General features: G+C 41.5%; 1 protein-coding gene across 8 annotated transcripts in view; it reads right to left on the reverse strand.

The window, feature by feature from the left end:
• The window catches only part of impg1a (interphotoreceptor matrix proteoglycan 1a), a 74,818-nt gene that overhangs the window by 20,888 nt on the left and 38,270 nt on the right, over positions 1-15,660 (reverse strand). Inside the window, exons 9-15 of one of the 8 annotated variants that reach the window (XM_032543782.1) lie at positions 15,171-15,191; positions 11,024-11,217; positions 10,802-10,857; positions 8,588-9,431; positions 8,442-8,527; positions 7,235-8,393; positions 6,167-6,840 (exon numbers count right to left, since the gene is read on the reverse strand). In XM_032543782.1, coding sequence (XP_032399673.1) covers positions 6,167-6,840; positions 7,235-8,393; positions 8,442-8,527; positions 8,588-9,431; positions 10,802-10,857; positions 11,024-11,217; positions 15,171-15,191 — 3,034 coding nt within the window. Of the gene's footprint in view, positions 1-6,166; positions 6,841-7,234; positions 8,532-8,587; positions 9,432-10,801; positions 10,858-11,023; positions 11,218-15,170; positions 15,192-15,660 lie in introns of all 8 variants that reach the window. The other 7 variants (XM_032543787.1, XM_032543786.1, XM_032543779.1 and 4 more) reach the window with 7 other exon arrangements.

Raw genomic sequence — 15,660 nt, forward strand, 5'->3', positions numbered from 1 at the left:
TCAAATCTGAACTCCCCGAGACGTTTCAAGCATTTGTCTCTCCCCGCAATCCAGCGCTCATTAGAAAGATCAATGTGCTGCTTTGTCTAAAGCATGTGTGTCAAACTCAAGGCCGGCGGCCCCCACAGGTTTTAATACAGCCCGCATATCAATTTAACTTCACAATAGATTTAATCTAGTTGTGTGCCAAAACCAAAAAGACAAGACAGCGTTTTTCAAACTGTAATTACGTGATACTCAAAGAAGAATTTTTCAGATTTGCCGACATTGAGAAAAAATCCCAGAAGCAGAGAGTTCTCATATCCAGGCTGAGAAACCTGAGGTTTAACTACCGGCCAAACCCTCCTTTCCAGCACCTTGGAGTAGACTTTACCAGGGAGGCTGAGAAGTTGGATACCCCTGTAATTGGGACACACCCTCTGCTGACATGTGGCTCTTTGCTGTGTGTCATCCCCTCTTACCCCCCCTTTCCCTTTCACTATCTAATTAAACAATTTTTAAAAAGCATTTGTAGGCTTGTATCACAACCCTGCTCACATGGTGCAAGGACTTAACATATGATGAAACAACAGACAGAAAATAAAATACCGTATGTACAAACTGTTGAATCTGACTGCCTAACTTCAGGTGCTGTTTTCTTTTATATTCATCAATAATAATCATGTGGACGCAACAACAGTTTTTTTGTCATTACATAGAATTTGTCGTGGGGGAGTGACAGAAACTTTGCACTATAGCTTTAATTACTTACACAGCACATACAATTTTCACAACATTACACAGACTGTAAGGTCTGCAGAAATTACAGCGATCGAGTACTGGCAGAGAATCTATTATAAGCGCTAACTTATTTATTTTGAATTACTTATTTAACGGGGACAGCGCATATTAATGAACAGTGTTGTAAATATGCCAGGATTGGGTCATAAGACTAGATTTCATCTGTAACTCCTGGACAGATGTTACAATAAACTGAGATATCGATATCAAACACACATGTTTCCTGCTTCAACAACAAATACTGTACTTTAAGGCAACTGCAACTAATGATTATTTTCACTGTTGACTAATCTGTTGATTATTCTCTGGATGAATTGATGAGTTGTTTGGTCTCTAAAAAGGTAAAACATGTGGATCAGTGTTTCCCAAAGCCCCAAAATGACGTCCTCAAATGTCTTGTTTTGTCCTCGACTCAAAGATATTCAGTTTACTGTCACAGAGGAGAGAAGAAACTAGACCATATTTACATTTAACAGGCTGACATCAGAGATTTCTGACTTTTTTTTTTATAAAGAAATGACTCTAACCAATTAATCAATTATCAAAGTAGTTGCAGATTAATTCAAAAGTCGACAGCTTATCTTAATTTATACAAACTACTCTGAGGTTCATGCATGTGCTTCTCCATTTGCTCCCCATCGACAGCTGAATGCAGGATAATTGTGTAGATTAATCAAGACTACACATAGATTTTTATTTAGTTGGATTTTTTCCAGTGCCATTAAAATGTCTAAAACATGTGCTGAGGCTCAGAGGAACACTGACCTTGTAAAGATTTGTTATTTATTAATCGAGTAAAGGAAGGCTGACAGTACGTGATCTTCCACGGCCTGTTTAATATCAACACCTGGGACATTCCTGTAACATCTAATAGTGAGCACTGGGAACGTCCCAGTGAGAATGGTTTGCTGAGTCGTGCAACAGAAAACTCCGATTGGACAGATAGTCCAGCTAGCTGTCTGGATTTACCCTGCAGAGGTCTGAGTACCAGGTAACCATAGTCCTCAGAAATCCACCGGAGGTTAGAACGCCGACACAAAGGTCAAAAAGAGGGACATGAAAAAAACTAAAGTCTTTCACCCAGGAAATACGTGTTCCTGGTGAGTGTTTCAATCAAAACAACAATCTTTTTCTTAACCTTAACTAGTTGTTTGGTGCCTAAACTTAACTTTTTTTAACTGTAATGTCCGACAAAACGACCGGCACTAAGCGTCATGGAGATCTTACCCTGCTGGCGTTACATGACCATCTTGCGTCACATGACAAGTCGGCGATCTCCTAATTTCGTAGGATAGTTTGCGTTTTGGTTTGCATACGATATCATACGGACCACGTGATGAGAATGCGTTGATTTGATTATACAATGCCTCATTTGCATAATCAAACATTAAAGTTCAGAAAACTTAATAACTGAATGTAATCAACTGGGGAAGTTTCATGTTAATATCTGTTAGTTAAAATATTTTCCTTATTCACTTGCAATGTCTCCTCTGACCATGGGCTGCACGGGGGAATTGGCATCACAGATTTCAGTATTTTTCGATACTTTTCACTGCTTGGATCTCTTCAGACTTTTTATATGTTATAGAGGAGACTTTTCTGAAACTAGATCAGATAATAGAGTTTCTGTTGCAATTTGTGTGGGGTCATGTTGCATAATGCCTTTACTATAGAGAACCATGGCAAAAGGAAAAGAAAGAGAAACACACCTACTTTTAAACTTTATCAAAGACTTGGATAACAGGTTTTGGGACATGAGCACACATTGCAACAGCGGTGTCTTCAAAAAGCTGGTTGAAGGACTGAAAGAGGGACTCTGTGTTCAATTTCAACAAGTCCAATACCACCTGGAAACTTTGAAAAAAAATCCTATTTTAAACAACTACATGTAAACGGGAATATAAGTGGAGTATTCACTTTCATTAGCCATGTACACAGCTTAGTCAGAATATTGTCTTTTTCAAAATGTGTGCAAAAACAGATCATTATGTGTATGTAAAGGTAGTCATTGATGATGCTAGCGTGCTGATGTTTTGCACATATGTTTACGATGTTCACCAGCTCAGTTTAGTGAGTTAGCATGCTTAAATCAACTGATTAGAATGGAAAACAAAGTACAGCTGAGGCCGAGGTATGTCATTAGTCAATTTGGTCATAACCAAAAGTTCTGCACAATGATGATGGCGCTAAAACAAAAGTATTAAAATTCATCTTGAGGGAACTTAAAATGTAAGTAAGTTGCAGCCCTATATTATTTTCTCTTGTTCATGTTCTTTTAAATTGTGGATGTGTGCATTTTTAAAAGGAAAAACTCAAATGTAGCTGAGTTCAGAGGGAATTTTCTATTTAAAGAGCTTCACACCACACAGGGAGACCACAGCGCTCCCACTCTGATCCGAATGATTCAAACCAGCTGAGTGCAGGCAGCCGAAAGGGCATCTAAATTAAACTTCTGCCTGGCTGCTAATTGAAGGGATTTACACTCGTTTAGGGAGTAGTGCTAATCAGAGATGCATTCACACGAGACTTACTGGCAATAATAACTAGAATTACAGCTGCACGGTTGTATGCCTTTGCCAACAAAAACTGCTGTTTTTTTCAACCTGGGCCCTATGTTCCCATGTGTTTGTGTCTAAGTGACTGGAACAACAATCCTTGACATTGGTCAGGTATTAAGCGAGGTCGCTGCAGTCGGCAGCGGAGAAACAAGCTACAATGTAAGTTAATAGGGTAATTTTCCAGCTTGTATTTACCTCCACAAAAGTGCTTGTTTTGCTGTTGACAGACTCAGATTAATATTCTAAGTGTCTAACAACATTATGGAAAGGATCCCTTCAGAGATAGACCTTTAAAACCTCTTTGAGGACTTTCTGTTTAACCAAAACCAGCTCTGAAGTATTTCTACCTAATTTCCCTCTCTAAAACCACTTCAGAAGAGTAACCTCAGTCACAGCTTAGCGAGTTCAACAAAGAACGGTTCACATTAGAAAAAATCCTTTTTCATTTTTTTCTTCTATGTAGATACACTCCCCTACAAAATCACCGCAGTAGTCAAAATTATGTATTATTTCCAAATAGAGCTATTTATGTCATCTTTTAAAAATTACTTTTTCTTTTTTCATATCGCAATATATATCGCAGGAAAAAAAATATCGCAATGTAAGATTTTTCCAATATAGTGCAGGTCTACTCTGGGCGCAATTGGATAGTCCTTCAACCAATCAGACCAATGATCCGGGTAACATAGCAGCGACAGCGGCATCAACAGGTTGGTTGCTGCTCTTCGGTGGCTGTCATATTGAATGACTTGCAGAGCAAATCTCAAATTTGCCAGAAGTTCGCCATTGTTTTCCCAGGCTAGCGATGCCGCTTAATTCTCGACTGATGTTGTCATACTGTAATTAGCGTAGGGATTCTTAGTTATGACCCTAAAACGCATTTTGTGAAGCCACAGTGACCCTTTGACCACCAAAATGTTATCAGTTCATCCTTAAAATCAAGTGGACGTTTGTGCCAAATGTGAAGAGATTCCCTTTTGGGGGTACTGGGATATTGCTTTCACAAGAAAGCAATATCAAACAACAAACAACCCGAAAACATTATGTCTCCGGCCACTGCTGTCTCCGGCGTGGAGGCATACAAAAAAAGTAAAAAGGAGTGTTTATGTGAGCATCCCACTACGGGAATTTATATTAAATTATAATTATTATATAGTTGAAGTAACAAAATTCTACTAAGCTAAGGTAAAAGATCGATAAAGAATTCTCAAAGAAGGCTGGCTTGCCCAGGGACAGGCCATCTCAGCTGCGTCTATCTCCTCCCCTTAAAGCATCCATGATCCCGCTGTCTCTCGTACCTACACTGGCCCCCACACCCTGTCCCCCCTCCCCTTCTACCTGCCTCAGCTCGGCTGCTTCTCAGTCACAGAACAGAAGAGAGTGGAGACTGTTTCGTCGGCTACACGAGAGAAATACCTTGCGTGCTCACTGGACAATACTAGTGTCTTTTCTACAGAAGGTCGCCAGCCCATAGGCAGAGATTAAAGATCATTCAGCCACTTCCTCTTAAATTCACTGACACACAAGCGCCTAGCCGGTAACGTACATTTTGACATCTAGTGAAGTCATGTCAAAGAACCAGTCTCAATGTAACTCCCTGTTGGGCTGTACCATTTCTCTAGTACGTAGTGAGGGTTTGAAAATCATATTTCATTAGATTATTTCCTGAATTGTTGGTGATGGCAATACTGCATTTAGAAACATCCAATATTTGCTAGGCTAACATTACATTTTATAACTTTTTTTCAGTAACCCCCAACTATTATTTCCATCCCTTTTAGGAGACTCCAAGTCTCATCTAGGGGGGTTGGACCCCATCAGCAACCCCTCCACCCCGTAATTCAAACACTGCTGTCATGCCTTTTTTGTTTATGACTTTTTCCCCACGGCATATTCTCCCTCCCTGATTAATTTAGCGGAGTCATTGTTCGTAGTAAAATGAGGGCTGTATTGTACCTGCCTCTATTCATCCAAAACATCAACACATTTCCATTCAAGACCCGACAGGCCGCAGGTGTGACTCTGAGGGCTTCTGGAGAATTCTGTCAGAAGGAATAACAAAGCTGCAAATGAACTGAGCAGCTGCTCGTGCTCATTAATTTACTTTGACTTTCCGTTTTACCTGTCAAGCCATAATGAAATTCACAGGAAAGCCAAACACCAAACAAGGTTTTTCAGTTGTCTTCTTAATTGTCAGAAGCTTTGCTTGGAAGTTACTTTTTCTAAATGTCTCGATTCTAAACTGAGGTTAGAAAAGTAATTATTTAAAAAAGGATTTCAGTGCATTTAACCCTTTTTTTTAATTGAAATAATAAGAACTAGGTTGAGGATAAGGTTTTTGTGGGTCAAGATTAGGGCTGCAACGATTATTTTCATTGTTGAAAAATCTGTTGATTATTTTCTGGATGAGTGGATTTGTTTTGTGACAAAAATGGTGAAAAATGTGGATCAGTGTTTCCCACAAAGTCCAAGATGAAGTCCTAAAATGTCTCATTTTGTCCTTAACACAAAGATATTCAGTTTACTGGCACAGAGGAGAGAAGAAACTAGAAGATATTCACATTTAACAACCTGGAAACAGAGAACTGACTCAAGCCGATTAATTGATTATCAAAGTAGTTGGCAAATAATTACATACTTGACAACCAATCGATGAATCTTAGCAGCTCTATTCCAAATTCTATGTTGTTGTGCTTACACTGCTCTAGTTTAAAACACTAAGATTATAAAGTGAGATTATCGGATCTCTTTAAGTGCCCGAGACGTTTTGTTCCGGTTCTTAGGAAACCTACTGACATGTATTCCCGGTTTTTTGTTTTCCTACTCACCACATCTAAGAAAGTGTTCTCCAGCGATCTGTACTCTGGAGACGTTTTGTTGAAGAGGTCCGCAGAGAAGTCCATGTTGGTGACGCGCAGGCTGAAGAACACCACCAGCTCCCTGCCTTGGCCGGCCGTGGTCATGGAAGGCGTGGTCAGGTATCTGACTGGAGGCGGGGCTGTGACGCTGACAGCGGTGCCTTCCTCCCCCACAGGTAGGAATCCGCTCCCCTCATCCGGCAGCTCGTTTGACTCTGTGGCTGCTACGTCCGTTTGGTCCAGCTCCACCGCCAGGTCCTTCACAGTCTCATCCGTGACGTCTTCGGCAGCTGTCGCTGGGATTGTTTGGCCTTCACTTTCTTTTGGTACTGCGTCTTCCAGGTCTTCATCGATAATGACAACAGCTGGTTCCGACTCTGCCTCTGGTGCTGCGCCATTGTCCTCTGAAGACTCAAGTGTAGAGGGAATTACAGATTGCTCTTCTACCTCAAAGATGCCAGAGTCTACGGTCAGGCTGGGTGCAATTTCAGTTGTCAGAGGTGTGGGGAAAAAGTCTGAAACCGGAGCTGCCGTTACACTGATGTCTCTTTCTGGGGATGAATCACTTTCTTGCGTCTCCTTCGGCTCATCTTCTGTGACTTCAGGACCCTCTGATGTGTTGTGGTTGTCTGCAGCTGTCGACTCTTTGAAATGTCAGGCAAAAAAGGCTAAATTAGTCATGGACGCTCACAAAACGATTTTCACAAATGACAAAAATCTGCCTGCAGAGGGAATCATACATAATAAATTTGCACTTCGTTCACGCTGAATTTTTAGTTTGAATCCCTAATTTTTTCCATTTTATTCCTTAGTATTCAATGTAAACAGAAAATCCTCTTAAACATTTGTATAGCATGTATCACAATAGTACTGGACAGTTAATACGAAGTCAAATGGCTTGTGTTTGCTGCATTTCAAATAAAAAACAAGGAAGATCAGTAGGCGTACAGCCCTAAAAATAGAATACTAATGTCACAAGATCTTTATTTACAGGATCTGCTCGGTCTTTAATCACATACTTCCATACATGTTCCTCACCTGCAATATCAGAGATTGTTTCAAACTGTAGATTGCTCTCTGATGTTTCTGTCAGTGTGGCAGCACCAGTGTCACTCTCCACTTGTGTGTCTACGCCATCAACATCCTCCTCCGTGTAAAAGTCACCGATGACAGGATATTCATGGTCAGGTTCACCTTCATCTTCTCCAGTAGGTTGGATGTCTATCGGTAAGATGGGTAAGTCATCTCCCTCATGTGGCTGGGGATAGTTCGGTCCAACTGGTGGAAGGAACTCGTTATCTTCAACAATCTGAAAAATATCCTCTCCAAAGTGAAGATTGTCCGGGCTGTCCGGGTGAAGGATTTTAATTGATTCAGCTGGCAGCTCAGTAACCTCTGGTTCTGGTTCTGAAATCTCAACTATACCCTCCTCTGAATTTGGTTCTGGGACATCATCTCCTCCCACTCCTTCTTCTTCTATTTCTGAAACCCCGGGTAACTCTTCTGCCGGTGGTAAAACAAGATCTGTGCCTTCCCCTGGTTCTGTTTCCTCCTTTGGATTCTCAACAACCTCCTCTTGTTCTTCTTTAAAAACATCAGCTGCCTCTTCTTCGGCTTCTGGTAGTAGTTGCGGTTCTGAAATGTCCTCAGGCTCTTCCTGTGGTAGTGGAACTACTTCCAGCTCTGGTTTTACATCCTCAACTACATCCTCATCTGGTTGTAGTACATCTGCTTCTTCTACTGACTCTTCCCCTGGTTCTGGTTTTGGTAAGATCTCTACAACCTCTACCAGTTCTTCACTTGGTTCTGGCTCCTCCTCTGATTCTGCAGTCTCAACTACCTCATGTCCTGTTTCTGTCACTTCAGTTCCATGATCTTCCTGTTCTGGTTCAGATGCTGGTTCTAACACTTCAACTACACCTTTGCCTGGCGCTGGAGTTTCGACAACTTCTGTTTCTACTTCAGAGATCTCTACAACTTCCTTCTCAACCACCTTTTCTTCCTGTTCAGAAACTTCAGGTATAATGTCTTTGGAAACTTCAGGTATTGTTTCTTCTGATCCGGCTGGCTCAACCATCTCTTCTTCTTGTTCCGAAACCTCATCTACGTCCCCAACAAGTTCAAACTCTTCCTCTGGCTCTGAAACGTCGACAACTTCTTTCTCTGGCTCCAAAACGTTGACTACTTCTTCCTCTGGCTCCAAAACTTCAACTACTTCTTCCTCTGGCTCCAAAACTTTAACTACTTCTTCTTCTTCAACTACTTCTCCCTCTGGCTCTGAAACTTCAACTACTTCTTCCTCTGGCCCTGGAACTTCAGCTACTTCTTCCTCTGGCTCTGAAACTTCAACTTCTACTTCTTCTTCTTTAACTACTTCCTCTGGCCCTGGAACTTCAACTACTTCTTCCTCTGGCTCTGAAACTTCAACTTCTACTTCTTCTTCTTCAACTACTTCCTCTGGCCCTGGAACTTCAGCTACTTCTTCCTCTTCAGCTACTTCTATCTCAGGTTTTGACACCTCCAAATTCCCTTCCTCTGGTTCAATTTGTTCAGGTACCACCACTGACTCTCCCTCTGGTTCTAACAATTCAGTTTCCAACTCTGAAACATGCTCTGTTTCCGAAGCCTCACCAGGATCATAAGGTCCAGGACCTTCCTCATCCGGGAGAGCATTACCTTCTTCGTCTTCTAGAAGTGTTACTATAGGTTCAGTGGGCGGCTGGCCCGTGATGCCTGAAGGTGTTGTGATTGGGAGTGCCGCATCGAACACTTCCTCTCGAGCGGGAGCTGTAGTTAATAATATCTGTGTGGTGGGGGTGACAGCATCCAAAATGGGATTCTTACTGTCATCATCAATGGGAGTCAGGTCTTCCTCTGATATCAAGTTAGGAGACAGACTGATGTATGGAGCGTCAGTCTCCAGCTCCAGAACCACAGAAGGGGTCGGGATGTAGTCTCTCACGAGTTTCCCAGTTTCGTCGTGATGAATGGTTTCAATCTCATGTGTAATGATCAGCACTTCTTCTTCCTCGTCTTCATTTAATGGCTCGAGCTCACCCACATACATTTCCTCTGACTCTTCAGTAATACCGTCAGTTGGGACAGCCGTGGGATCCAGCAGGGTGATGAGGGCGTTTTCCTTCTCCATGGGCGTGAGCGGGACCTCCAGCCGTGGTTTATCAACTTCTGGCTCAATGGAAACTTCAAACTCGTTGTGTGAATCGGGCTCACTGGACTGTGGAGGGATGGACACGTGATGTTATCAATGCAATGAAAAAGGTTGTCATTTGTCTAACATTTTCAGGATTCACTGAAGTATTTTAAATCCTAAACTTATATATTTAATTCTAAAAGCTCATGTGTCAGTACCATTTTTTTATATGGGACCCTTATGGTGTTTTTCCACTACATGATACCTGCTTGACTTGCTCCAACTCTACTCGCCTTTTTTGGTTTTCCATCACAAAAAGAAGTCCCTGGTACCTGCTAAAGGGTACTTTTTTAGTACCACCTCACTCGAGATACTAAGCGAGCTGAGGCAATACCAAAAGGTGACGTGAAAATCTGCAGACTGCTGATTGGTCGGAAAGAATCGTCACTATACACTGCGTCATCATAGCTAGCAACAGACAAGGGGTGTCCTGAATTAGCAGACACAAGGACTCCTTTGTCCCTCATGCAATCAGACTCTACAACTCCTCACTCGGGGGGAGGAGGAAATAGGGCAGAGAGGACAATACATACACATACACACCTGGACTCACATATACCTGGACACTTGAACACTTGATTCGACACTGACACTTGACTGATAATTTATGGTAAATGTCTTTTTATAGCCAAAGGTTTTTACTGTTATTATTCTTATTCTTACTATTATTATTATTATTATTATCTTTATACTGTCTATTTCTTTTTCTGCACTGTATTCTTCTTGCTAAAAACTGATAGTGGAAATTTCAATTTCCTTGCGGGAGTCATCCCAAAAGAATTAATAAAGAGAAGTCTAAGTCTAAGCCTAACAAACCCGCCGTGTTTAAATAGTTTAGCCAGCGCCTTTTTTTTTGCTGCCTCCAGCTTCTTTAGAAACTAATTTGTCTTCTGGCAAACAGCTCCATGCCGAGAATCAAAAACACCTTGCACGTTCTGTGTGTGTGTCGCGTTAGGTCACGGCAGTTCCCTGCTATAACGACCAGCCACGGCTCGCTTCACGCAGGCGGTACTAATCTGCCATAGAGAAAGGAGAACGGGGCACCGCGGAAGAGTCAAGCAGGTACTGTGTAAAAGAAAAACACCATTAGTTTCTTCATAATTTCCAGAGGAGCCCATTTTTAACAGTATATTCTTAAGATCTAGGAAGAATTATGTAACTCTCAACTTGCTCATCTGGTTCAGTCTGCCATGAAGGTGATGGACTGGAATCCTCTCCCTTTAGCCAATCTGTGAGCAGTCTGTGCTCAGACAAGCACAGAGAGTTTTACCCGATCCGTCGCACATCCTCCACCCTGACTATGAGCTCTTATCGGGCAGCAGACGATACAGAGTCCACAAATGCAGACTGAACCTGTTTAAACACTAATTTCAAGTTTTTACACAACCTCTTACCTCGTTCGCTACTTCTACTGTAGAGGTTGCTGTCAGTGCTGGCAGGAGGATTGCTTCTGTCAAAAAGAAAGCAGAACAATGCCTTTTTATAATTGAGATAGTTTCAGATCATTTGAATATGTGGCAAACCCATTTCATTTTCTGGGTTTTACATGCAGTCTTTATTTTTAAGTTAAAAAAGAATTTAACAATAACATCTGTTAAAAGATGTCATCACTGTACCTGGTTTGAAGTTAAGCGATTCCAGATCGATCGGCAGCGAGGCCTCCTCACGTAAAGCCTTGGCGACCATTTCCCTGAGGTCGGAGCTGACTGAAGTCTCCGGGGTGCCGGTCGCCGTCTCTGAATTCTCTGATTTTATTTTAGGTGCATTAATCTCAAAGACGAGAGAGTAGTGCACCGAGATTCCTCCGGGCCTGAAAAGGAAGATATTATCTCTGTGATTCAGAATGGATGACTCTGATTCTTCTCACTAATGGTGTTGATCAAGTAATCTATAATCAACCCCCGGCAGCCACAGGACGACTGCTATCGTGATTTTGTCACAGACACAAGTCCTGAAAATATTAACCATTTGAGATGGACTGTTTTTGTCTCCATAAATATTTCAGAAATAATACAGCGCAGACATGTGGTTTAGATAAAGCCGGAATCGGTTGAATCTCAACTGTCACGTTCTTTTGATCCCGAGATCATACGTCACCCACACAACGAATTAGGAGACAGGGAACATAGCTTGTGACACTTGTCACCTGCCTCTCTGTGTAAAATTGGTGCACTTGTGTGTCCGCTGTCCTTTTTGTAAAACCTAAAGGCCGTTTTATGCTTCTGCAGAGGCTCCATGCAGAGCTTTCACCGTAGCCTACGTAGGTGGCCTGGTCTTAATACTGTCTGAGGGGAGTGTGTAGTAGAGCGAGTGAGAGAGTGGCGGCGATTATCTTCAAAGTGAGTAGTGACTCTAGAGTAAGTGTCTCCCCTGTTCTTTCTGACCACTGTGACACATCGGTAGCAGGAGAAGTTAACCCTCTCCTTGATTTCATGTTGTTTATGGAGAAGGAGAACCAGGAAATGAGTGGGGGGAAATGACTCAGCCATGGGGCAAACGCTCTTACTGGGTGAGCTAGAGGTCACCCCAAACATCTTACATCTTTACACACTGCTCTGTGAACAGAAAGCTGAGTTTGTTCTAAACATTTTACTTTGGTAACACATGGGTGTCAGGTTATATGCAAGTACTCGTAAAAGGTGAATTTAAGAAGATATGGAAAATTGAGAAACTGCTAGATATCAGAGGGTTAATGCTAACTTTGGATTAAAGGGATTCTGATTCTCTGCATGAGCTGCAGAAAGAGGACTTCAGTCAAACACACAAAAGGAGACCGACAAAGGCAATCCATGTTGTGTGGTGCTGCAGTAAAGAGAGGCACATTCAGAATGCCAGGCATGAATGAACACTAGGAAAAGAGAGAGAGACTGCATCAAAGCTTCATCAACATTCTGCACAACTATCATCATCAAGAAAAACAATAAGCTGATTTGCTGAGATGCGAGATGTTTGAGATGCGATAATGTGATTTCTTTTTTTTTTTTTTTTTGCTTTTGTGAGAACTGATGAGTGCTAAACAAAGGCACTTCTTCATTAGATTGCAGCAGTGGTGGTTCTGCATCTAAAAAAATCAACTGCGTCACTTAGTTCCAGACCCAGACTGCTGTTTTTGTCTGGACTGGACCTGATTGTGTCCCATATCTGTCAACACACACCTTGTGTCCGCTCTGCAGAAAGGCCGCAGTCCTGAATTTCACAGACTTCTGATACATGTAAAGCTTGCTTCATGGAACATGTGCTGATCTTTTGGATGTTTGCTCCTGTGTGTTGTTGCCTTACATAAGTCATTTAAAAGAGTAACAGTTAATATGTGTCTAACCCTACGTTCTGCTGTCGACTATGCTTCACCTCATGTTGTCGCCCAGAATCTATTTTAAGCAGGTTTTCTTTGTGCTTATTTTGCTCTGATGAAGGCAGACGGCGTGTCTCGCGGGTGCAGCCCACACACTAAAGGCTTTTTTAGCTTTTCAAGTGGAGAAATGTGCCTTGAACTTTCCTCCTGGGGACAGCCCACTTACTGAACATAAGCAAAACCGCTTTACTATTTCCCTTTTGTCTTTGTATGTGTACACCTCGGTTTCAAAGATCTCGTTTCATTTATCTGACGTACAGAGCTGTACTTTTTGGCCTGTTGTCACTTTTGCGCTCCTTTCTCTTTGTCTGGTTTCAACACCTCCTTTTCCCGCATCACACCAACAACTTAGAGCTTAAATGCTTTTTATGTTAACAATGACTCCAATAACTACTTGTGGTGTGGATAAACTGCAGTTCTAAGGAGTGTTTTAGCCTCTTGTAAGTCATAGTTTTAAGTTTCACAGGAGATTTCCTCTCGGGTTCAGGCTCAGTGTTTTCATCGTGACACAGTTAGAGACGAGTAGGTGAACAAGTGTTTTAAGGCCTAGTACACACGTACACAGGTTTTTTTGTATATATATATTTATATATTATATAAAAGCATAAAAAAAGAAGAAACCAAAAAGATGAAACCGTTGAGGGGAAATACAGATTCAGGGAATAATTTTCTGTAAGTTTGTCAACACAAGTTTTCTCTTTGAAATTATCATTTGTTTGACAATATAGTAGTATTGATTAGTTTTGCTTCAAATAACAATTATACGTCTGTACACATTTAATCATGTTGACTATGAACCAAACGTATGCATTTTAAATTAAAATAAAGTGAGTATTCACACGAGTTTCCACCAAATGTGTTTCATTTGTTTTGTGGAGTGTGGCAGACAAAAGCAGGAGGAGTTTGAGACACCTTCATCAGATTAGAGGACGAGTTCCCGCTGAGGCCTCGCCTCCGTGTTGTTGGCCGTGACAGCGTCAGACACCACAGGGGAAGGCTAATTAACGAGGGGAGCAGCTTGACAATTACTGCATCCACAAGTCTTCCTGTTCCACTGCTCACCTGTCTGCTCTGATAATGAGGAAAGGCTGATGTAAAAAAGAGAAACGCTTCACGGTAACCTTTAACAAGAAAAGTCCTAGCAATAATTTGGTCCTTGCAGGATATTGGGATATTTCTGCTTTGTGTTGAACTGTCTGGACAGTTTTGGGGTAAGGTGTTCTTTCTGCATCAAGTGATGGGAACACTATTACAGTAAAGTATTGCTTTTTGCAGTAACACAGTAATTTAACGCATTACTAATAAAATTGTGGTAATATTATAACCGTTACAATCTCAGTAACACATTTTAACCCAATATTAAAGGGTAGCTACCGTTTTTTTTCAACCTGGACCCTATGTTCCTATGTGTTTGTGTCTAAGTGACTGATGGGAACAACAAACAATCTTTGACAATGGTCCAGTACTAAGCGAGATTGCTGCAGTTGGCAGCGGCGAAACAAGCTACAATGTAACCAAACCCGACCCCAGCCCAACAGACATTAAGATATTTATGTCCGAGCCTGACACAGTTAAAATCTCTTTTTTTTTTTTATTTGTGTGGAAAGTTTTTGTTAAGCAACTGTAGGAAGACATTCGGAAATGTCAACAGATCATCGCACACGGGGCAACAAGCGCACGTTAACAAGCTGTTTAATTTAAAATGCCCAATTTGTTCACCTTTCTCCCAGGGCCGACAATATAAAATGAATTATGTTGGGGTTATATCCCGTTTCTGGGGAGCAAATGAAGGAACTTGGCTTTCAGTCGGGGGATTATTTTGGACACCGCACACACTGGGTACAAAACCTATTTACTTAAACCTTATAACTTATTCCACCAACTATTTATTATTATTGAGCTGATGTGACCGAGCCAGACCCTAACATCATTTCTAAATATCTGTCCGAACCTGGCCCGGCGGGTTTTGTCGGGTCCTGTCGGGCTCTGATCGGGTATCCCCGCTCTGTTGATGGAGCTCTTACGCCCCACATGTAGAGGTTTATTCCTCGACGCAAAGGCACAGGGTTTGAATCCCACCTGTGGCGATTTCGCATGTCTTCCCCCTCTCTCTCCCCTATCGTATCTAAGCTGTCCCAGTGATTAAAGGCGGAAATGCCCAAAAAATGAGCTAAAAATAAAACAAGGTACTGTAAAGCATTACAATTCAGATACAGACATTTTGTTATGTAACTATTTACTCCAAAATGACAGTAACAACTTATCTATGATGTATTACATTTAAGAAGTACCTTGCCAAACACTGACAAACAAATTGGATCCAAATAAAAGCTGGGCTACATATTGGCAGGAATAGGCACAAACACACTAGGGGTGGGGGTGGATACTACAGGGAATGTGTCTGTATTTACCCATCAGTGTCCTGCGTCTCGCTGCAGCGGGAGAAGAAATACACAGATAAGAGCTGGAACCAAAAACCATCACCATCACAGGGGCAACAACACCAACAGGGCGAGGAAATCGCGCCTATTGGTATTTAGTTCACATCAATATTTAAGTATAATCAGGACCAGTAAGAACTTTTAAATTTTAATTTCAATTTTGCCATTTCTCAATTTCCACTGTCTTAAGTTGAATGATGTGTAATGTGTGCCTCTGGGTACAAATAAAGTAACTTGAACTTGAACTTCAGATTCTATACAAAACTACTCAACTACAGCATCGGAAAACTTCAGTACTTCAAAGTATTTCTCTCAAGCATGACACATTTGAACAACAAGCAACAATCAAACGTTAGCGCTCCTTCTTATACAAAGTAAAACAATCAAAAGACGTTATTCTGCTTCATCAGGGATACGAGGATCTGGTTTAACAGATCTAAAAGTCACATTAAATCCAAGA

The sequence above is a fragment of the Etheostoma spectabile genome, chromosome 18 (assembly GCF_008692095.1).
Source record: "Etheostoma spectabile isolate EspeVRDwgs_2016 chromosome 18, UIUC_Espe_1.0, whole genome shotgun sequence".
Lineage (NCBI taxonomy): Eukaryota > Metazoa > Chordata > Actinopteri > Perciformes > Percidae > Etheostoma > Etheostoma spectabile.